The sequence below is a fragment of the Lathamus discolor genome, chromosome 3 (genome assembly GCF_037157495.1).
Source record: "Lathamus discolor isolate bLatDis1 chromosome 3, bLatDis1.hap1, whole genome shotgun sequence".
NCBI lineage: Eukaryota > Metazoa > Chordata > Aves > Psittaciformes > Psittacidae > Lathamus > Lathamus discolor.
The window spans coordinates 98486844-98510335 of record NC_088886.1 but is presented as its reverse complement, the minus strand read 5'-3'; the positions used below and the strand labels follow the sequence as shown (position 1 = coordinate 98510335).

At 38.1% G+C, this 23492-nt stretch overlaps 1 protein-coding gene across 4 annotated transcripts in view; it reads right to left on the bottom strand.

Moving 5' to 3' along the window:
- The window catches only part of SH2D4B (SH2 domain containing 4B), a 73381-nt gene that overhangs the window by 18518 nt on the left and 31371 nt on the right, over nucleotides 1-23492 (bottom strand). For 3 of the 4 annotated variants that reach the window (XR_010610759.1, XM_065670775.1, XM_065670774.1), the window contains 2 exons: nucleotides 20003-20210; nucleotides 18114-18241 (listed from right to left, as the gene is read on the bottom strand). Coding sequence is in view for 3 of the 4 variants with exons in the window: in XM_065670775.1 (XP_065526847.1) it covers nucleotides 18114-18241; nucleotides 20003-20210 (336 nt within the window). In the remaining variant the exon portion in view is untranslated. Of the gene's footprint in view, nucleotides 1-646; nucleotides 724-18113; nucleotides 18242-20002; nucleotides 20211-23492 lie in introns of all 4 variants that reach the window. The other variant, XM_065670776.1, reaches the window with a different exon arrangement.

The window sequence follows — 23492 nt, the reverse complement described above, 5'->3', positions numbered from 1 at the left end:
GTAAGGTTACTCATGAGGATGTCTGCAAACTCCAAATAAGAAACAAACATGCTTTGAGAAAATATCAGTAAACTAATCCAAATAGGGAATTTTGTTACAAAGATTATTCCTGTAGGATGCATTCACATTCTTACAGTACAGATGGGATCAAATTTTTATTTCTTTTATGTGTGAAAAAGATAGCCAACTATACAGACTATCAATCAGCTCCTGTGATAGATGCGTTACGTGACACATACAAAGTAAATATTAAAACCTTACTGGATCTTCCAAAACATTAAAATATGCAGAAATACCCTTCCAAAGAAGCCTGACGGGGCTAGAAATAGTACAGTGGTGTAATACATAACCTACTGTAGAGCAAAGTAGCTGATCTAAGCTCTGATCCTGTTCCAGGCAAAGAGAAACACATCAGTTCTGGTACAATAGTCACTGATCTTGTGTTTTGTGTGAAAATTGAAAAGCATGGCGGTTCTTTTAGAACATTAGTGGCCAGTATTCACCATCCTTTCTCCAGGCAGACAAAATATTTGCATTCAGTCAGTCTTGGTCTTGCAAGAAACAGAGAATAAAGAAAGGGAAATTCTAGCTTGTGGGCATCGATTGCAGGCACTTCTTATCCACTTCACTTGTTTACATTACTCACCCTGTTACTTATTGAAATCCTCAAATATTGCTGAACTTGAAAATGAGAGAGAAAATCTTCTGGTACGCAAACAAGATCTAAATCAAAGAACAAAATGAGAATGTTGATCTGTGAGAAAGAGGGTAAGAGTGCAAAATCCCTCCTGGGATCTATATATGTTCTCGTAACTCCAGCCATCATAGGTCCTTGTTCCTTCAAAATACTTCTATGGGCAGCATGGACATTAAAAACCATGGAAGACTGAGCTTTTGCCAAACGAACTGCACAATGCGAAATAAAGCCTATGGTGAGATTTTTCTTTGCTTTAGGTTTCTCTGAAAAGGCAACCTAGAAGAATTAGTTAAGGGTGGCCTCTTTGTAGACCTTTCCTGGCTTTGTAGAACCCATTCTGAGGCAACAATGCCAGGTGACACTCCAGAGGGAGCACATGAGCCAAAGGCAAGAATAGCTACTAAATAGCCTTGGCTAGGATGACATTCCTGCAGAGGCATGTTCTCAAAGAGCCCATTATTGGCTGATGGATAGTTGCTGATTGAGAGTGGGAAGGTACAGTTTGGAACACACAGAAACTGAGAGAAGTTTGTAAGGTTGGAGGGAATTCTTTCTTGAATAATGGGCTCCTTTAAAAAATAATTTAAAGAAATAGTCATTAAATTAGAAATTATTTGCGATTCAAACTCATCAATTGCTGGACACTTTAAATGCTGAAAGCATTGGCATCAGAATCAGATTTGAGTGCGAGTTCTCTGATTTGCCATGTAAGCTGCATTTGGAACTCAAACCTTTACGCACCTGCTAACTTAGTGAGTGCAAATGTTACCATTTCGCACTTTCTGCAAGGGGAAGACAAGTATGAAAAACTGAATTAAAACTACTGCCAGTCTCAAAGAGTGCTTTTGAAAAAAACATGTCAGATTTTGATCAGCTTGCTGCTTCTCCCTTCACTCAAGTGTATATATGAACATTTAACCACCACAATTTTCTTTAAAAACCAGTGCCGGAAGAAATGCTTGTACTTGCAAATCAACACGTGTTTAATCTCAGCAAGACAGTCAAGTCAAGCACGAAACTTCTACCTAGAAGGATAAATGATGCAATCCTTTAAACCAGCATACATAATTTACTAGCTCTGAAATAAGCATTTCTGACTGGAGTGTGGAATACTTCACAAAACATGCAATCCCATAAGAACTATTTAAAAAAGTAAATTATAATATATTTGTTTTAGCACCAGCACATTTTAATATACTGATGTTTCTTTAGGAGCAAGAAGCTTCTTTCAGTCCTCAAAAAATCTTGACACAAGAAAAACACAATATGCTAAAACCCATTATATATGGTTCCACTTACAGTACTGGTATATAAATAATTTTTGATGCTTCTGAATTGTGAATATATGAATGCTTAGGCAAACAACCTTTTTTGTTTGCAAATGCAGACTGGATCCTGTGCATAACCATCCCCTCCTCTCATACCATGGCCAGAGAACAATAATGCATGTTCATTAAAAAGCCCACTGTGATTACCCCCCCATTTGTATGATCTGTCATGAATATACCCTTTGTAGAGGAAAATGAGATAATTGAGTGCCTGTGAAATTCCTTATGCGTAGGCTGTGACTACGATTTACATTTTACTGAATATACCATATAACAAATCAACAAACTCCGGCAGAACAGTTAGAGCCTGATTTGGTTTTGCCTCATATATTGTGCAGTCACTTATTCTGGGATAGTTTTGTGACCTGGTATACTAATTTTTGCATCATGTAATTGAGTACAGAAAGTACAGAACATTAAAAAATCAGGCTGTCTATACAGATTGGACTAAGACAACTGTCTGCCAAAAAGCTTTCTAATAATAATAGTAACAAATTACTGAGAACTATAATATGCTATGATTTTATTTCAAAACAAATAAGACACCAACATTAAGTCCTAACACAGTTTTCCTGTGCCATTATTGCCATAGCTGTAAGTACCTATGAAGCATAGCCACTGGATTTACTAAAAAAGTAACAAATTACTTAGGTACTAGGAAGCTACGGGCAAATTTCATCAAGCCAAGGGAGAAGCAGCAAAATGAACAAGAAGATTCTTAAATTATGAGTCAATTGCACTGGAGGCTGCATGATGCAGAAACTGACTATAAAAAAGACAAACAAAACCAAAACAGCCCAATCTATATCACCACATTTTATAGGTACTTCTGCCTTTATCAGAGTATCTCCAAAACCCATGCAAAAAAATACAGCAAAGAAAAACAGCACATTCAGTCATGAGCTAAATTGTAAAAGGACTGCTATTTTTGATGGTTAAAACTCAGAGAAAATTAGCAGTGCCAAATTCTCAAACTCATTCCGGGGGGGGGGGGGGGGGGGGAAGGAATGGAGCAATTCTTGAGCATTCTTTCCTTCTCTATATTGCCATAAAGCTCATTGACATGTCTCACACAAAAGCAGTATATTTTCTTCATTACAAAAACCAAAACGCATTAAAGAATATCTTCAATTCATACTTAAGTTTCCACCACTTTTTGTGAATTAAAATAAAGCCAAACATTTTAAATTTGGACTTAGAAACTGAACTTACTGTCTTTATTAGAGGGTTGATGTATTTTATTTGGGTGCAATAAAGCAACCAAAATTATCGATTAAGCTTCAGGCAATCGGGAAACATACCCTAGTCATATTTAGAATAAAACTTAAAAAAATAAATGAGATGTACAGAAACAAAGCACATATTAAGAATATCTGAAAAGCACTGATCATGTTAGTGGTAGAAAAAGGAAGACAACTGATTTGTCTTTAGGCTAGCAGATGTCACTGGTACTTCTATGGGCCCAAACAGTTTTCTATATAATGCGTCTCTGCAAGAAAAAGAATATTTAATAAATACCTACTGGATAAATACAGCAAATTACTATGCAGATCTACCTAAAACAAAGAAGCTTCACAATTACAACTGTGAAACAGAGAAGTGAGGACTATTAGGTATTCAAAACATGCTTGTATGTAAACTGAAAACCAAATCTCTTCATATGTCCATATTTAGTTTTATGCAAATGTCAAGTTTGTATGAACAATCATCTTGAATAATGTAATACAAAATGCACAGCTGTATGGGAAATGTTTTGTAATTCTACTGGTTAGCAAGAGACAGGTGATATCTAGGATGCTCATGGTTTTGAGCATTTAGAATGTTCAGAGCCTTCTTCAGGAGTCTTCCTGGTATATTGCTAGTTTAAATGGCCTTACTTTATGCTAGTATTGATTTGTCATTCAGTACACTGGGAATGCATTATGAATACAACTTCACTAATTTAGTGGGCTCACTGTAGAGCATTTGCCCAATAGATGGACACTGAAATGTTCAGAAGTTAATTGGGTTACATGGCAGCAAACAGAATATCACATTACAGCCTCTGACAAGTTGCTAATTTGATAGAGTTGCTGATATTTTCCACTGGCCTTTTTGTATTGATGTTGATTTCTATTGATTTCCTATTGATATTCAAATATTTTAATTTCAATGTGCTTTTTATCTGAGTATACGGAAGTTAGATTTTCATTCTTCATTGCACCAAACAAGGGTCATTAAACCTCTAGTTCAACCTCCAGCTCCATAAGCAACAAGAGTTGACTTTCTGATTCTGGGGTCCATTTCTGTTGCATGGGGTCCATTCTACATCATCTTTTTAGAGCTGATGTATAATGGACTCCTAGAAAGGGAGCCCAAGGCTCATTCAGGTGGGGAGGGACCAGAACAGCTTTGGCACTAGGGTGCAGTAAGCTCCAGCTTCCCTCTTCCCATGGAATATTTTCTAAGGGTTGCTGTACATTCCTAGCATGAAACCATTAATTTCAGGAAGAACCTAGACCATTGTTATAAATTTGCTCCACAGTTTACAGCTAATTTGACACACTATCATGAATACACTCAGTAGGTATCAGCTGATAACGGTAATTATATAGTGCAATTGGCTCTGCAAACGTCACAATTTGTGAGTATAAGGTATAATAACTTTTCAGGAGGCTTTAACAATAATGTTCTTGATTGTGAATTAGAAGAAAAGCAGTTCAGTGTATTCTCCATTTGTTTTTAAATATCAAAACTTCCCACACTTGGTTATTTACCAAAATATGTCACACAATCAAAAATAACCAACCAACCCTTCCCTTTCTTTCGAAACATAGAATCATAGAATAGTCAGGGTTGGAAAGGACCTTAAAATCACCTAGTTCCACCCCCCCCACCCCTCCCCCCCCGCCACGGGCAGGGACACCTCCCACTAAACCATGCCACCCAAGGCTCTGTCCAACCTGGGCTTTGAACACTGCCAGGGATGGAGCATTCACATCTTTCCTGGGCAGCCCACTCCAGTGCCTCACCATCCTCACAGTTCCATGTCCTTTTTATGTTGAGGACACCAGAACTGCACACAATACTCCAGGTGAGGTCTCACAAGAGTAGAGTAGAGGGGCAGGATCACTTCCTTCGACCTGCTGGTCACACTCCTTTTGATGCAGCCCAGGATACGGTTGGCTTTCTGGGCTGCGAGCACACACTGCCAGCTCATGTTCATTTTCTCATCCACCAGCACCCCCAAGTCCTTCTCTGCAGGGCTGCTCTGAATCTCTTCTTTGCCCAGTCTGTAGCTGTGCCTGGGATTGCTCCGACCCAGGTGTAGGAGCTTGCACTTATCATGGTTGAACTTCATAAGGTTGGCATCAGCCCACCTCACAAGCGTGTCAAGGTCCCTCTGGATGGCACCCCTTCCCTCCAGCATATCAACCGGACCACATGGCTTGGTGTCATCGGCAAACTTGCTGAGGGCGCACTCAATCCCACTGTCCATGTCAGCAATGAAGATGTTAAACAAGACCGGTTCCAACACCAATCCCTGAGGGACACCACTCGTTACCGGTCTCCAGCCGGACATTGAGCCATTGACCACAACTCTTTGTGTGCGGTCGTCCAGCCAGTTCTTTATCCACCAAGTGGTCCATCCATCAAATTGATATCTCTCCAATTTAGAGAGAAGGATGTCGTGTGGGACAGTGCCAAACGCTTTGCACAAGTCCAGGTAGATGACATCAACTGCTTTACCCTTATCCATCAATTCTGTAGCCCCATCATAGAAGGCCACCAAATTGGTCAGGCAGGATTTCCCCTTAGTGAAGCCATGGTGGCTGTCACCAAGCACTTTGTTGTTTTTCATGTGCCTTAGCATGCCTTCCACGAGAATGTGCTCCAAGATTTTACCAGGCACAGAGGTGAGACTGACTGGTCTGTAATTCTCCGGGTCTTCCATTTTCCCCTTCTTGAAAATGGGGGTTATATTTCCCTTTTTCCAATCGCCGGGAACTTCACCTGACTGCCATGATTTTTCAAATATGATGGACAGTGGCTTAGCAACTTCATTCACCAGCTCCTTCAGGACCTGCGGATGGATTCCATCAGGTCCCATGGACTTGTGCATGTTCAGGTTCTTAAGATGGTCTCAAACAAGATCCTCTCCTACAGTGGGCCCAAGGTCTTCATTCTTACAGTCCCTGTGTCTGCCTTCCAAGACTTGGGTGGTGTGGTCAGAGCCTTTGCCAGTGAAGACCAAGGCAAAGAAGTCATTAAGAACCTCAGCCTTCTCCAAATCCAGGGTAGCCAGTTCTCCTGATAGCTTCCAGAGGGGGCCTACATTGTCCCTAGTCTATCTTTTATTCACTACGTACCTATAGAATTCCTTCCTGTTCTCCTTAACATCCCTGGCCAAATTTAATTCTAACTGGGCCTTAGCTTTCCTAACCTGGTCCCCAGCTTCCCAGACAACATCCCTGTATTCTTCCCAGGGCCCCTGTCCTTGCTTCCACCTTTTATAAGCCTCTTTTTTAACTTTGAATTTTCCTCAGAAGCTCCTTATCCATCCAAGGAAGTCTCCTGGCCCTCCTGCTGCACTTCCTTCTACTTGGGACGCAACACTCCTGAGCTTGTAGTAGGTGATCCTTGAATATCAACCAACAGTGTTGGGCCCCCCTGCCCTGTAGGGCTATATCCCATGGAACCTTACTAAGCAGGTTCCTGAAGAGGCCAAAGTCTGCTCTCTTGAAGTCCAGGGCAGTGAGCTTGCTGCACACTCTTCCCACTGTCCTGAGGATGTCTAATTCAACCATCTCATGATTGCTGCAACCAAGGCTGCCCTGGAGCATAACATTTCCAACGAGCCCTTCCCTGTTGGTGAGCATGAGGTCAAGCATGGCACCTCTGTTTGTCAGCTCCTCTATTACTTGTAGAAGGAAGTTGTCTTCCACACATTCGAGGAACCTCCTGGATAACTCGTGCCGGGCTGTATTGTCTCTCCAACAGATATCAGGGTAGTTGAAGTCCCCCATGAGAACAAGGGCCTGTGTGAGGCTGTTCCTATCTGTCTGTAGAGCGCGTCATCCACAAAATCCTCAAATTCCACAAATTCAGGCAGTCTGTAACAGAACCCCACAATAATGTCCGCCATAGCTATTCTCCCTTTAACCCTGACCCAAAAACTCTCTGTTGACTATTCACCTGTCCCGAGACAGAGTTCCATACTCTCCAGCCTATCCCTAACATAAATAGCAACTCCCCCTCCCTTCCTGCCAGGCCTGTCTTTTCTAGAAAGCCTGTAACCTTCCATTCCAACACTCCAGTCATATGAGCCATCCCACTATGTTTCTGTGATGCCTATTATATCATAACCCCGTAGATATGCACACAACTCTAATTCCTCTTGTTTGTTCCCCATTCTACGAGCGTTTGTATAGAGGCATCTGAGCCGAGCTCCAAATGAAGCCGGCTCATTGGCTGGAGCGGCTGGAATATCTATACATTGCTCCAAGCATTTATTATAGGTGCTGGCAACTGACCGGGTGTGTTGGGATGGAATGATGCCCCCTCCCCCAACACATCTGGTTTAAAGCATCCTTGACCAGTCTGGCAAGCCTCCTACCAAAACAGACCAGCTCCACCAGCCCCCAGTAGACCTGGCCTACTAAATTGGGTCCTGTGTTCAAGATATCCAAACCCTTGACTATGGCTCTACTCTTCTAAGAATTTATTAACCTGGCCAATCCTCCTAGCTTTTTTAGGGTCCTACCCTCTATCCTGGAGAATTGATGAAAAGACAATCTGAGCTCCAGAGCCCCTAACCACCTCTCCCAGGGCTCTGTAGTCCTTCTTTATATTCTCCAGGCTACTGCTATCTATATCACCAGCACCCACATGGATCACTAGAAGTGGGTAATAGTCCATGGGACTTACTAGCGCAGGCAGCCTCTCTGCAATATTTTTTTTTATTATTTTTTATCTCTGCAATAATATTTTTAAAATAAAAATAACATATAATATGTAGGAAAACTTCACATGTATACAAATACATTCACATGCACATTATGGTTTTCAAAAGCAAATATATCGTACAGCTTACATAGAATACTGTAATCTCATAGGCATCAAATAAGCTGTCAAGATACATTTTCCACGAACCTAAATGACAACTGTAATAGTAAATCACAGTGTCAGCAGAGCTCACTCAATAAAAGGAAAAAAATAAAAGTCAGTGTTAACATGGACCCCTGGAATTCAAATTTTATAGCTGGTGTTACAAACAGATAACTAAGCAGAAAATATACTGTGTTCTTTGCTTTTCATGCTTTTTTCGTTTGTGAAGAAAAATTCTTTTGCTTCACATATATTCCATCTGTGTAAGGTTTAAGAATACATACATTGTTTAGGTACATTTGCAGTCAAATCTGAAGTCTTGAGTATCTTCCAAATGATATCAGTGATCTTAGAAGAAATCCTTCTGCATGTTTTAGAATATCATTAGAACTTGTATTGCTAAAAGGGATGCAAATTTAAATCATACTATATCTGGAGTATTTTCTTATATTTGAACAAAAAAAAAGAGTTCCAGATAGATTTCTACAAAGCAGATGGATGGTGATCTTTTCTGTAAGAGAAACTATACTTTATCCAGCTCAAAGAAAAATAAATCTTGGGATAATATTGATAACTAATTTTTCTTCTCAGACGCTTGGCTAGATTTGGGAACGTTACGCTCACTTTGTTAATTACAGTGCTTTCAAGCTGCTTGCAACATTCTTGCATACTGATTTAGTGTACTATTCCTCAGGGGAAAAAGTTACCTTTAATCACTCAATACAGCAAGCCAGACACTCAAGCACTGTTGAAAGTCAAATGAGAGTAACACTGGGATAGTTAAAATTTCATGCCTAATGAGTGGCAGTATAATAACCACGTGCAGCTCTTACAATGATCCAGTTCTTGATATCCTCTGGGGTTTGACCCAGTTCTCAGTTAAGACACTAAAAAACAGCCATTAAATAGCTTCATTTCCTACCATCACTGGAACTAAGTGAGCTAGCAGCTAGTTCAAACTCACAGCAGAATAATCTGAATTAGGTTTTTGAAGCCACTATTTAGTAAGCAGAAATGGCTTCAATGGAGGGACCAACTTCATCTGAGGTTCTGAATGTTACAAACAGAAGCAAACTGCATTTTTTTACTTAATTTCTAATACAAAGTCTGGAATTAATCTAAATTTCATCAATAGAACTATTCCAGTTTACATGATAAGGGGAACTGGACACAGGCAGCAAGTGTGCAGACTCATTTGTTGCTACCACCATCTTAGCTCTCAAAGCTTCTGTCCCCACCCTCTAAACAGTAGCATGGCTAAGAGAGAAAATAGGAGAGGGAGCTCTATCCCATGACTATACTATCACTTTCTTGTATCTTGGGTTGAAATACCTATAAATGTTTGCTGCTTATTTCAAATACAAAAGATTCTTTTCATCAAGCATACTGGAAAGAATTTACAATAGTCACATGCACTCATGAAAGATCCATGCTGTGTTTAATTGTGAGAACCAGTGCTAACAGCAGCAGCGCAGTGTTTCATAGAATTATATATAATTTAGATCTGAGTCCTCCCTGTCATGGGTTAAGAACTCTTGTGTATTATATTACAGATGCTAACCTCAGATAGAGATGTAGGGTGTTATCCAGTCAGAGCCAATACCTACCAGCATGCTAATCTACATAGCAATTTTAGAGTTTTTCCTCTGAAAAAGATTCATGAGTTTGTGATTTGACAGTCCCATTCACTGAAAGGCCAGAAGAAGGAAGAACTGACCTTTCTGGAATCCCAAGAGGGGAAAAAAGGGAGCTGTCATTCCCTTATCTTTTGCAGGGGAATGGCAAATGTGTTTCCCACACTCCACCTCACTCTGTCTCCATGCCAGCATCACATGATGAAGTTTCACATACAGGTTAGTCACCTACAGAGTCAGAGAAATCTTTTCCCTTTATTTTCATATAATCTCCTACTGTTTATCTCCTGTGGTGAAAGCAGCTTAAGTGGCACAATCTGCTCCTAACTGGGTGAACCGAAGTTAAGCAAAACCAGCAACATAATTTTGTACAGTCACATGCTTCCCCCCAGCATGACTACACACCATACCTGCTGATACCCTGTTTGAGAGAGTTGTGTTTACTTCGCAGGAAAACAGCATTATTTCAAAGGAGCTGTCAAAGTCATAACTTGTAGTCTTTTGCCTTGAGGCTGGGTCAATAGGACTGCAGTTTCAATATTTTGTGGCAATACTGAAGGACCAGTAAGAAAGGCATCTGCTGGGAAACCAGAAAATTTTCTGGCCTTGGGTCTGCAAGTACTTGCTGTGCTTGAAGCAGAAAATACTGCAGATAATAAATATAACTTAGTCAAGCGTAAGATGAATACAGAGGCCTGTAAAATAGAAAGCATGTTATTGTACGTGTGCAGGCAAAGGAGCAAGAGCTGGAGGCATGGTGATAAATGGTTAGATATGGACTAAGAAAAAGCAGGATATCAGCAATTCATCCAAAACTAACAGGGTTCTACACAGGACACCTGTGGTATGCTAAAGGGGGTGATCAGGTAACATCTAGATACAACATTTAAAGATACACAGTATGAGCTTCATGTTTTTTGCTGGTAGCAACTGACGTTTCAGTGCACCTTGTAAATGAATAAACTAACCATTAACACATACACAATTGACACTGAAAGGAGAAAGCATGATCCAGCATGTATGGAACAGACTACAGTATATATAAAAGGGTACCATAGCTCATCTGTAGGCAGATGAGCAAAGCCTTCTGTGTGCACTTTGGTCGCCATAAACAGTCATCATCATTTCTTCCAGTCTTAGTGTAAACAACACTTGTAGATGTCAGGGATCTTTACCTGTTTCTAACGTTCTTTATTTTCTTTAAATTGGGTCACCTTTAAGTCTTACATGCAATTTCTTTCAAATAACTCACGCTTTTCTATCACTTGTTTTTTATAAATGATGCTACATTTCCAAACGCTAACAGCAAAGCTTTCTACTCAGGAACACCTCTCCCTTTTATGTAATGTGGTAAAAAAAAACTGACTGAGGGAGCTGCAGTAATAGAAAAATGTACTCACACACAGCCCACTTCAATAAGGAGACAGAACACAGAACTGTAACCTAAAATTACAGGTAAACACATTAAGCTACCACAATGGCTTACTAAATGAAAACATAATTTCTCACCACGTCATGCTCTAATAGTACCACATGGAGAAGTGTTTTAAATAAAGGGGCAGAAGCCTTCAGAATGTAAAGCAGTTTGATTTTCAATAGCAAAATATTATTTCATTAAGGAATTAGTAAATTCACTTGGAAGTAAATTCCATTAAAAACACGGTGCATATTTTTCACAAATGCAAAGAATTGTTGGCACAAACTTGAACTTGAAAGGATTTACTTTTTTTAATAATAAACTTTAATTAGCAGTGCACTGTATGGGCACTGCACCTGATCTGTTTGTATCCATGAAACACTTTGTCAAAATTGTTTCCCCTTTGTGGTCATGTGCTCTTTATTGCCTCTAATTTTTAGTGTCTGCAATACTTGTTCAGAAAAACTGCTGGCTTCTGTCTTTAGAACATGCCTAATCTTTAGTATATAGCTTCCAGTTAAAAAGCAGTCAAGAAGGACAATGTATTGTAAAGAAATAAGAAAGCTCACATTAGCAATTAGCCTATTTACATTAATTATTCAATTGCCTCATTCTACAATTTCCCTGCTGTTCTTTGTGCTTCCTTTCTCCTTGCAGCATGTTACAGCTCGTTACCTCACTTTGATACTTTGCTCCGTTCCAAGGGGAACCAAGAGTCCAAAACTTTTGTTTGCTAATACCCTGTTTGTGTAGACATTTCTAGCGCAACTTTTGCAGTGGCACTAGAAAAACAATTCTGAAGCCTTCAAAAGAACTGATAGACTGATAACAACTGTATAGCCCAAGTGGAATGACTTCGTATATGGAAGATCATTGTATTTCTCAGAAAACATCATCACATCTCTCATTTCTTAAAGAAGAAGCTAAGAACTGAATTAGAGCTGAGGAAGTATTTGGGTGTTTTTGTGTTATGGATCTGCCTTGAGACATCCATAACTAAGTATCAGAATCTACCATATGATCTAAAGACATAATTCCAAATACCGCAGTATCTTTGAAAAATACTATCAGAACATCCAGTAGGTGTTTGATAGGAATATGTGATGAAAATATGTGGCATTCCCTCTCACAAGAAATAAACAGATGATCAGGGCTCTAATAATATGGGTGTAAATCCACCTATATGGAGAATATATATAAAACTGCAAAGCCAAACTAGTTCATGTATAAATAAAACCCCAATAAAACCTGTATGTGTAGGTTATAAACATTGCTACTTTCTATTTATTTCAAAATAAAGTAAAATTACAAAATTATTACTATCTAAAGGCTATGGTGCAAAACCAGAGTGAGCCTATCATCAGTCCTTCAAATGCTAGACACAGATTTTCCAACTTGAATTGCCTCTTCAATGTTTAGCAACCCCTTTATGTAATAAAATAGAGGGCTCTCATTCATCCTGCCATAACCACTGTGATATGGTTATTCATCACTGTGTCTGAATTCGACAGTGATGAAAAGCACAGGACTGAACAGCCTTGGAAACCAATGTATTCTGTTTAAGGACAGAATAGGGACAATAGGGGTGACAGCAGCACATGCTTCCCTAATCAGGGCTAACAGTATGCTTCAACACATTCTCTAATGTAAGGTTAAGTGACGAGGGTGTAATTTGGCATCCAAATTTGTTCCATATCTGTTCTTCCTAAGTATCCCAACAAAGGGAACACTCATTCCTAACAATGTTGTTGGTTTGGGGTTTTTTTTGAGAAATCCACACAGATTAGGAATGATGATTAACGCTAAATGACTGTGGCATTACTTGTTTTACACAAAATAAACCGGGTGGCAATAGCTATCTCCTGTGTTGACCTACGTATATCCTTGCAGCACTCACTAGCCACAAAGCGTCAGTTATTCAAACTGCTGGTCACAACTGTGCCAGCCCTCTCCTTGAGAACAGGCTGGCAAAGTACAAAACAGAGAAATCTACCTTTATTATAAACAGAATACGACATAGTCTGTTCTAAGTCTAGCAACTTGAAAGTTGTCTTTTTTTAATCCTTCTCAGACAATTGTTCAAAATACATTTTTATACTCTGTAACTCTTTTAATCTTACACTTCCCCTTCTTCATGTACTTGAATAACTTGGAGACCCAGAGCTGTCCTGCCAATGTGTGCAAGATAACAGGTACATACTAATTGACAACTCTTATTTCAGCTGGTTTTATCATTTGAGTCAGGAATTCTGCGATTCCATTTCAGATGTTTACCAATCACAGTATGTTTTAGATACAAAACTTTGCATGTAGCTCTTTTTTGGATGTGTCTTTCAAGGCCTGTGAAGGACAGTGTAAAAGCTCTCAATTAATTCAGGAAGGTTTTAACAAGATCTTGTGTCTTTTTCCCCAACAAAGTATCTCGTCAACAAGTGTAGAAGAGGAAAGAAAAGCAGACCCTGGGGCTCAGTTTACTTAAGCAGAGAATCTATCTGTGCACTCTCTCAAATAGAAGTAAAAGCTAAATAATGAGAAAGCAGTGAATTAGAAAATAGATCATTAATATCAAGAAGGCTGTACTTTGGCTGGATTTACAACACTTGCTTTACATCTTCCTTCCATTGAACGACTGGAAGGTTCTTCTTCAAGAGCAGAAGAAAAAGTGTTCTTTTACGTTCAAAGTAGCAAACTGTATTCTTAGATGTATTTCAAACCAAACCACTGCCATTTCTGAGTCCCTTAAAAATACTACAATACCAGCTATATTTTATTAGATATTTCCCACTATTCAGCTATACCAATATGCCTAGTGTTGTCACTACTGTGCAAGGAGTCAAAATTAGTAGATGCTCATAAATATTAAGTTTGTAATCCTTTACTGAGATCATCTGATTTGCAGAACCACTGGCACTATTTAGGTCTGCTAGATTTACCTCCTCAAAACAAGTTTCTTCCTAAAAACAATATTCACCATCTGAAATTAAACCGCAATTTATAAACATTTGCAACACAATCCCATTAAACCAAAAATTGTCTTTCCTGCCTCCCCTGACCTCAGGGATCACTCAGCTTCTATTTCTCTCAGCATTTTTCAATCCATCCTTTGACATACTCTGATCAGCTTCTTCACAGCTTGCCACTCCCTTAGCTAGTAACTCTGATTTCCCTTGATAAAATAGTTCTCCACAACAGGAGCCATGCTACTGCAGTTACAGTTTAAAGGTACAGCCTTTAGGGCAACTACCTCATGTTTCCAGATCTGTGATATCAGCCTCTGAACATTACTTTCAACCTGGAGGGAAGTAGAGATCTGATAGTGCTACAGTAGATGCTTAGCAAATATGAAACAGAGCTACCTCACTGACAGGCAATGAATAAATTCCTTATTTTGTCATACTGTATTATAATCACTATGCATCTAACAGATCCTTTGTGGATAAAATCAACAACCATATCCTGTTGGTCTCAACTATTGCTGGGGGAATACTTAGACAGAACTCCACCCTGCAGGCAGCAACACTGTCCTATGTTCTGAATGGAAAATAACCAAATACAGGACAGAAAACATGAGAGTGAAAAGTCTAACACCTGAAGTAAAACAAACAAACAAAAATAAATATCAAAATAACATCTGACAAACCAGTGGGAATGAAAAAAACTGAAACAGATTTCAACAGGACAAAAGAAAGATAGAACAAATGAATGGAACTATTACCTCTTTCAGCTGCCAGCATTCTTCTGTGAAATACTTCAGGAAGAAAGAGGCCTCTAGTCTTGTTGCTATACGGAATTCTATTCCCATTGTTTTATGTTTGAAGTAAATTGAAAATTACAGTTTGCTAATGTCTATGATAGAGTTTGGAAAAACTCTTCAACATATAGGGAAGGCTGGTAACTTTCCCTTTACTTGGCATGGGTTGCACAGATCTTTGAAAAGAAAATTCCAGTTCAAAGCTAAACTTGGCCAAAACAAAGAGTGTCTCTCTTTCTAGCCTTCCCATCCTAAATATCAAATTACTCACCAGCTTTCAAAACATACCAGCAACTGAGATCTTGGCAAAGAGTGTTCTTAATTCAGATTTAAAAAAAAAAAAAAATCATACATCTTGATACAATATAGGATGCCCTTGTAAGTTAGATTCATCTACGCAGATTCATTCAATTAGCAGGTAAGAATTCAGAAGTTACCTTTATCTAAATTTAGACCTATTAGTTTCCATAGTCAAAAATTGAAGGCATAATTCTTTCCAATTAAACCTAAGGCAACTATTAGGTAATATAAAAGAAACAGCTGGGTTTTGTACAAAAGTTAGACACTGATCTTCTTATATCCCAAGATAGCCTCAGAAGCACCTTAATTGCTTCCTCCAATTCTCCTTTATTTTAGCAGTTTTAGAACTGAGCACCATTGCACTGTAAAGACTAAGTGAGCATAGGTAATTTTAAAAAAGGTTCATTGGGTCATCTAATTTTATGATTTCCTAGGGGGATAAATGCACTTTTAAGTTATGGATAACACTTAAAAACAGATATTTAAAAATAAAATGTTCTTCTTTGCCAACTTAAAAAAATTATCCTATATTGAAGGGGTAAACAATCCAATTGGTGGCAGGGATCTATTACTCAAACATAGCCAACATTACACCTAAAAATCAGCTGAACAGTACAGTTTGTATCATCTTTAACATATTAATTATTTAATCAAGGAAACAGTAAAGCCTATTCAAAATGAGCTAAAGACGTCTCTCAGTAGAGTTCAGGTAACTGATGATGATTTCAAGAGACAGATATGGATGAAGTTGAATATGATATTGGTGTAAGAAGTAACATTTTGTGAATAAGGAAGGAAATGTGCATACTTGAAAAAGAATTTCCTTTATTACAGATTTTACCACTTAACTTCAAATGAAACATTCTGTACTGATACTTCAAATGAAGACAGAAGGAAAACTTCAGGTACTTTAAGTATGCCATAGGTTTCCCTGTTTCACATACCATGAAAATGCCCTAGACAATATGTATTTCAAAATCCAGATCAGTTTGATGACTTAATATGGGAAATATGCCGAATATATGAGATGAAAGACATTTTTGCGTTATTATATGGACTTTTTTATTTTACCTAAACACATCTATCTCAGACCTTCATCTCTTCATAATCAGAAATTATCATATGTCCATAGTACAATTTGAAGACAGCGAATCAGCTAGTGCTAAACTTCAGCTAAAAAGCTAAACCACCTGACTGTCAAAGCAAGTAAGCAAAGGTCTATTAACCTTAGCAAAACCATGTAACTCTGTAAGAAATTATTATCTAATTTTTTGGTATGGTTATCATAGATCTCTCACTGTATTGCCTTCAAAAAGCCTTTAACATGAGGCAGAATATTATACTCCCATTTTGTGGTCCAAAACTGGAATATAACAAAATACAGAAGTTATTCAAGGATGTGAAAGACCTGATTATACCTGTTTTGAGAGATGCTTGAGGTTTTGAGAACCTGCCATCATAACACTAGATATACTAGAATACCAGGCAGCAGTTCTTTCTACAGAAACATCCACATAACCACATGATGATTTTTATAATAGCTACATTGGGTCACATGGTTAGCTGTAATTCCGGGCTTTGAATAATGGCTTTCATTTGTATTGGCAATTTCTTACACAAGTCATATATAGTCTGCTGTATTTTATTCATACTAAAAAAACCCCATATATAATGTCCTGATTGCCTGAATACAATGCAAAACAACAACACACAGAGGATCCTAAATAGGCTTATACAATAGGCATCAAAATCTTTATTTGAATGAGTAATAAAGAATAGACAACAAAAGATTTTTGGCTGGATCAAAAGTGGCTTTGGTTGCCTTCTTCCCACCTCACCAGACTGGAGGCAAATTCAATCAAGAGGGTTTGGGTTTGGTTTTGCTCTGAATTTTTCATTTATTTTTCTTTCCTCAAAGTTTGTCTACATTACAAAATATAACGTAGATAGTGCATAACACTACAAATCCTTGCTTACTGCATCTTTAACAACCTGATGTTCTATTTCCACAACTCCAGAAGAGTTAAAAGGCACTTGAGTTGTTCGCTAAGGGTTATGATGAATCTGACCAGGGCTGCAGAAGCTAAACCAGCCAATCAGCAAATAAGTACAAAAGGAGCATTCATGTGGATCTCTGCAAAGACAACCACTGAGCTTTATGTTTGGGATCTATCTTAATTAACTTTGTCAGGCTCTGAGTGGGAGGAGGACAAATGAGGTACTTAGCTCACTTTCATAAATGTCATAGGATAGTCAGTTTCTTAAGATACGAGCAGCAGGACCTGAGAAACTAAAGAAAGATCACTAATTCTTCAGTTCTTGCCCTGATTAACATATTAATCCAAAACCACAGAAATTAGACTGCACAAGCCCAGACGTCTTCTTAATTTAGGCATGAATTATGTTCATCACTACTTGTGCCAATTTATATGGATGTGAACTTCCCATGAGCAGGAAAAACATTTACCATAGGTGACATAGAAAGATCATGGTTGAAAATGCTTTTGAAAAGTGTCCACATATGAAATTTTAATCAGTTTGTCTCTCAGAAAAAAACTCACACAAAATGTCATTTGTAAGAAAATAAAAAACTCTGTCTGCATCAATGCTCCTGCTTGGCTTGCTATTAAACAGCAAATATATTTTGGCCAAAATATTCCTGGGGAAAAAAAACCAACCAAATTTTGGTGGTATGAATCACAAGCTAGTGTACCTAATCAGAAAAAAGAAAACTGGAAAATCATACGCAAATAATAGGAATGATGCAAAAATCTTAACAGGCACCATGTTTCACAATGTCAAGTACACGTTCCTTTTTGTGATGAAAGCTGGCAGGATTAATTTCCTGAGTGTATGCTTACAGCTCTATTTTAAATGAAATGAAGGATCAGTGTATTACCATGAAACCATTGAGCAATCCTGTTGGTGTTCCTCTCAAACCCCGCACGTCGAGGGATCTGCTCTTCTTTGAACCAGCGAATGATGACATCTTGGGAAAAGGGTCTAGAAGGACGCTCCCAGATGTTACTGTATGGAAAGGCAAGTAATTACAGAAAAGAGTCATACAGAGAATTAGCGGTATGTAAAAACAAGGGACAATAGAAATATTAATCTATTTTTTACCTATTTACAAAACACTCAGCAAAGTAAGACAGACAAGTAAGAAAAAAGTGAATGGAAGCTTTCTAAAGTATATAAAAATTATAAGAAAGAAAGATTTTAAATAAACAGAATACTATTTTCTAGTGACTTAAAAGAAAAGGCAAGGCAAAAACTAAAGGAGCTATGCTTCATGCTGAAAAACTTCAGAGACATAACACTGAACCCACATTCCCTCGAGGAAAAGAAATCCATCCCACACTACTGGTAAATAACAATATATTGTGCATCTCCTCCTTGACCCCTCAGGTCACTGGCAAAGTAAAATTTTGGATGCACATCTATTCCTGCTCAACCGTACCAGTGTTAGGTGTGAGAAATTGAATTATAGACATTTAGGTATATTCACTATTAAAGTATGTGTTTAGAGCAACTTTTATTTTTCTTGATGCCTTCAAAATCAAGCCATGGAGAGACAAAGAGAAGCCTTAAGAGATAACAAAAAAAAATATTGCCTGGTTTTTGTAGTATAGGCATAGGTTAGAAACAGATAAGTAGTACTGAACATGAGCTGGAGAATGATCGAAATATTTTTCAGCTTTTTTCATGCCCTTTTTGAAAAGGATCACATCTAGCACAACCAAACTCTATTGCAAATAATCTCACCTCACAAGCTCAGAACTTCAAGTCAGAGTTACGTACTGCCTTTTCAAAATCTGCCACTTTTAATAGTATTTTTTTCTACTGCAATTTGAGTAAGACTTTAAGTAGTTTGGACAAATAAGAAGACAATTCCTTTGACAAGTTGATTTGGTGGTAACTTTAAAATCCTGGTCTCTCCAAGACAGAAATTCTGCTTGCTCCTCAAACTGGGAGTTTAGCTGCTGTTGCAGGGAAGTTTCTGTCTCAGCACAGTAGAGCAAAGAACTTATTAAAGCACAATACATTTCCAAACAATTCTCACTGGTGCTACAATGACTGGTAAAGGAAAAGGTAATGGCACTCTTTGCTTTCTGATCTTGGGTATTTGTTGTTGGGATTATTTTATTTATTTATGTGGTTTTTCAGCATTTAATGTTACCATCCTGCTAGTGCTCACATTGTCTTTATCATCACATGAAGCCAAATTACTGGTATAAGAAATACCCAGGAAAAGAGTAATTAGTCAACTCTCTAGCACCCATCTGCCAGTTTGGATTCTTCCCCTCTGCAATTCATGGCACTCCCTAAATAGTCAGATGAAAGAATAATAAACACCAGATACCTGATTTTTCCTAAAATAAAAACTTGAACTCCCTGAAACTTAGTAGTATGGCAGCTGTCTATAAAATTTTTCAAGGAGCTGTGATTCAGCAGGCAGTGTTAGGCTTATGACTTGCCTAAGAATTTGTCCATTTGACTTCTCCACATCACAGCCCTGCACACTAATCAAATACTGGCTTTTGAAGGATCCATCTCTCTGTGTGAACTCTAAGAAATCTGTCTGAAAAATAAATGGCATTTAGTTTACATTAAGCATTCATCTGTTTTCATTTTTCTTTAAACGTTCTTTTTCTATTTGTAGTGAAAGAGCAAGACTGAGAATTTCCAACATCTGAAGAAAAACTTGGTTTTGGAGAATCCTTCGAGAAGGATCAATTCAACAGAAAATTATTTCTAAGTAAGTAAGTGACTTGTGTATAAACCAACCTGGATGCTGCAGGGAGAGGCTGCAAACAACTTGCACTATTATTCAGTTTTATCTCCTGATCACTATTGAGGCTTGTCCCCTGGAACAAATTACTCAGGCCAGCCACTATTCCCTTCTGAATGGCACGCAGGGATTGTCGTTGGTATTCATCCCGAGCCCTGCGTGCTTTGTGGCTCCTTTCCTCATCTGCAGCTTTGGAGCGGCGCACTGGGTGGAAAGAATGGAAAGGGTGAGGAGGAGAGACTTTAGAAATACAAACAACCATTTACCCTTTTCCTAACAGAGCTACTTTTATTCCTTACATGACCTGATATTAAGAACGTTCAAATTACAATGCACTATCAAAGAGATGGGTAACTGGATGAGTTCCCTGATGCTTCAGGTACAGGCCCGCCATTAGAAAAAGCATGCCAGATGTGAGCTACCAATGATCTGATGCCTGCTGGCAATAACTGAGCCTCTACATAGTGCAATTACATTTGACACTTGCTTTGGCTGTAATAAGAGAAATTCTGCTTCAGGACATCTTTTCCACTGGCAGTGAAGCAAGTTTTATGTTTCAAGAAAGAATGTTAACTACTGATTAAACTTAAGTCAGTGTTTAATGGAATTCTTTGCAACTACGCACATAACTGGCATTGTAGGAGGTAGTCTCAAAATTTACAGTCAGATAAAAACTAGCATGTAGGTCACACTTTTTGTTGTTACTGTTGCTTTCTTTCTGAAAGGCCTATGCTATCTTTGTTACAGTACTTAAAGTCACAGAAGTCTCCGTCTTGAAAATTGCAGTCGAAAAATATTTCCAGTAACAATGTAGAAGTTAATAGTCTTTGGAAAGGGCATGCTGATGCTATGGATGGAGTTGTCTCACATTTGAGTCTCTCAAATTGCATATAAAGAAACAGAATCTGTACTGGAAGTTTTAATACGCATCTATCAATGGCATTGACCAGGGAGTTAAACATTTCCATAACCTGAAATGAGACTGCTGCTCTAGCCCTTGCAGGTCAGGCATCTTTCACTAAAGCTTCTTCGTTCTAAAACTAACGTACTAAAAATCCTGTCTTCAAAAGGGTATGTCTTAAATGGACCAAAAATTGTACTGCAAATATTCATCATCTATCAGCTCTTTTCTGGTGCCTCAAGCCCCATTTTGATGACTGATTTTTTTTTTTTTTTTAGATAGAAATAACTTCAGGCAAGCAAATTATTCTAGTGCAAAACAAACCTTTAACATCCAGTGAAGCAAATATTAAAGCAACAAGCTATTGCCTCCAGTAGCAATTATCAATCCTGCCATGACTATCCTGGCTTAGGTCATACCCAATTCGTAAAGTGAACAGACTATTTCTTACTCTGCTGTGATTGCACCTGTGATTATGAATGCATGATATAAAGCCAGATAGATAGATGCATTTCATTAGGCTGTTTGCATGCCTCTGGTTTACACTCCTGATATAAAGCAAGCAGAAGTATAAATGGATTTGTCCAAATCATGAAAAGGATTCATGGAATCAAGGAATAAAAGTGCTCAAAACAAAATGACATGAAATAAAACCCTTAAATGAGGGAAAAAAACTTTTAGGCTAAGAGTTATACATTATCATAGGTAGCAAGATATACAGGACTAAAAGCTTAGCAACATAGCATAATAAAGGTGTCATAGATTCTTCATGTGTATATAACTGGCAGGACTTCAGTTTCACTTAACTACATACAGAGCAGTTTTTGCTAAACACTATACCAAAGAACTGTACAGCGCAGAAAAATTGAGTAAGTAACAGGTTTCACTATTTATCTTACAGGTTGTTATTTCTAAGGGTAGATAATGTCACCTAAATATGCTACTTCAATGGCTCAAGTATACTAGTTACCAAAAAATAAAAAGTTCTGTGATTTATCATTCGTAAAGCCACTCAGTAATGGCTGCTTTAAAGATGGACTTTGTATTTGCAACAACATGAGACAGCAAGGAAGAGGAGTGCAATGCAACTTCGTAAGACACTTAGAAACCAGCCACTGGTTGTCACAGATCAAGGTCAGACTGCCTGGAGCTTTCTGGGATTCTATTCTACTGATGTACAGGCTGCCTGATAGTAAAAAAAGTCAAGGTATCTTCATGCCCCACTTTCCCCAGCAACAGACACTCTTTTCAAGAGACATTCTTACGGTACTTTTACTAGCTAATAAATAAATCTATACCATCAGAAGCTAGTGACCTTCACTACATTTCCCAAAACTATTGAATGTTAGTATTTCTTATGACAAAACAATGGGGAGAGGTAGCATGGTTTGCAGCTTTTAAATATCAACATAATATGAAATGAAGAATTTGATTGACTTGTCAAGTTTGCAGGAAATCTACAGTTCAGCCCAGTCCTGTTGTTCCATCTCCACTACCAGTTTTTTCCTTCAGGTGTTGGTGATACCAATGACAGGTACATCCTCCTTCAGCACTTACAAAATTAAGCATGCTTCTGCCTTGATGGCAGGGAAATTATGTAACAATGTCTTTATATAGTTTAGGTTTATAGAGAACTGTTTATATATTTTAGGTGCCAATGTGATTGTGGCTGCAGTAGAGCAGGCCAAAAATGAGTTATCAAACCTTCCTGGAAAACTGGTAAAAATATTGAGACTAAGGTTTGTGCTGTCATGACTACATGGTTATCATTGCTAGAAAAAATAGTTAAGGCCAGCTTAGGCATGTCTACATGACCTGCAGTGTTATGTAGAACATACTCTAACAACAAAAAAGAAACCACAAAGCTTGTGTGTGCAATACCTTTCATGATCCTATTGGTCTCACTGAGTTTGCCTTGTTTTCCTTGAACAGTTTAAGAGAATCTATTATTCTTCTGTGCTAATCAAAGTTGTCTTTTGAGTGAAAAAGCAAGATTTCCTTTTATATTTTTCTCTTAGGATTGTGAAATCCCTGTTAGCAGTCCTAGCAAAGTTCTAATGCCAAGTCTTTGATACAGATGAGGATTTGCTTTGCTGCAGCTGAACTTGATCACACAATTTGTGAAAGACTAGGAACTCTCAATTTTGTACAGTCTGGTTTGTGCTTTTGAAGACTGAGTTACAATCAGAGCTGTATGAAAGCAGAAAGAAACCCATGTGCTATGAATATGCATCCTCATTTTTAAATTATTTTGTATCAGTTTTACCCTTGTTAATAATTCTTGGAAGCTTGTTTATGAGCAATTCAAAATGAGTACTTAAGAGATAAAATTCAATCTTTAAATTTTCTGAGTGTACATACAAATCACATGGTGTTTTACCCTTTCCTAATTCGAAAATAACTTCCCAAAAATACTCTGCGATATGCTCTGGTTCCGCAATCTGCTTACCTGAAAGCATGTGAATAATCCCATCCCTATTCAACAAACACTGTGTGACCTACCGAAGTTCAGTAAGCACATACTTAAGGTTGAGCACTTTCTTGTCAATGCATAGCTGAGCTGGGGACTACTGACTTCAAAATTC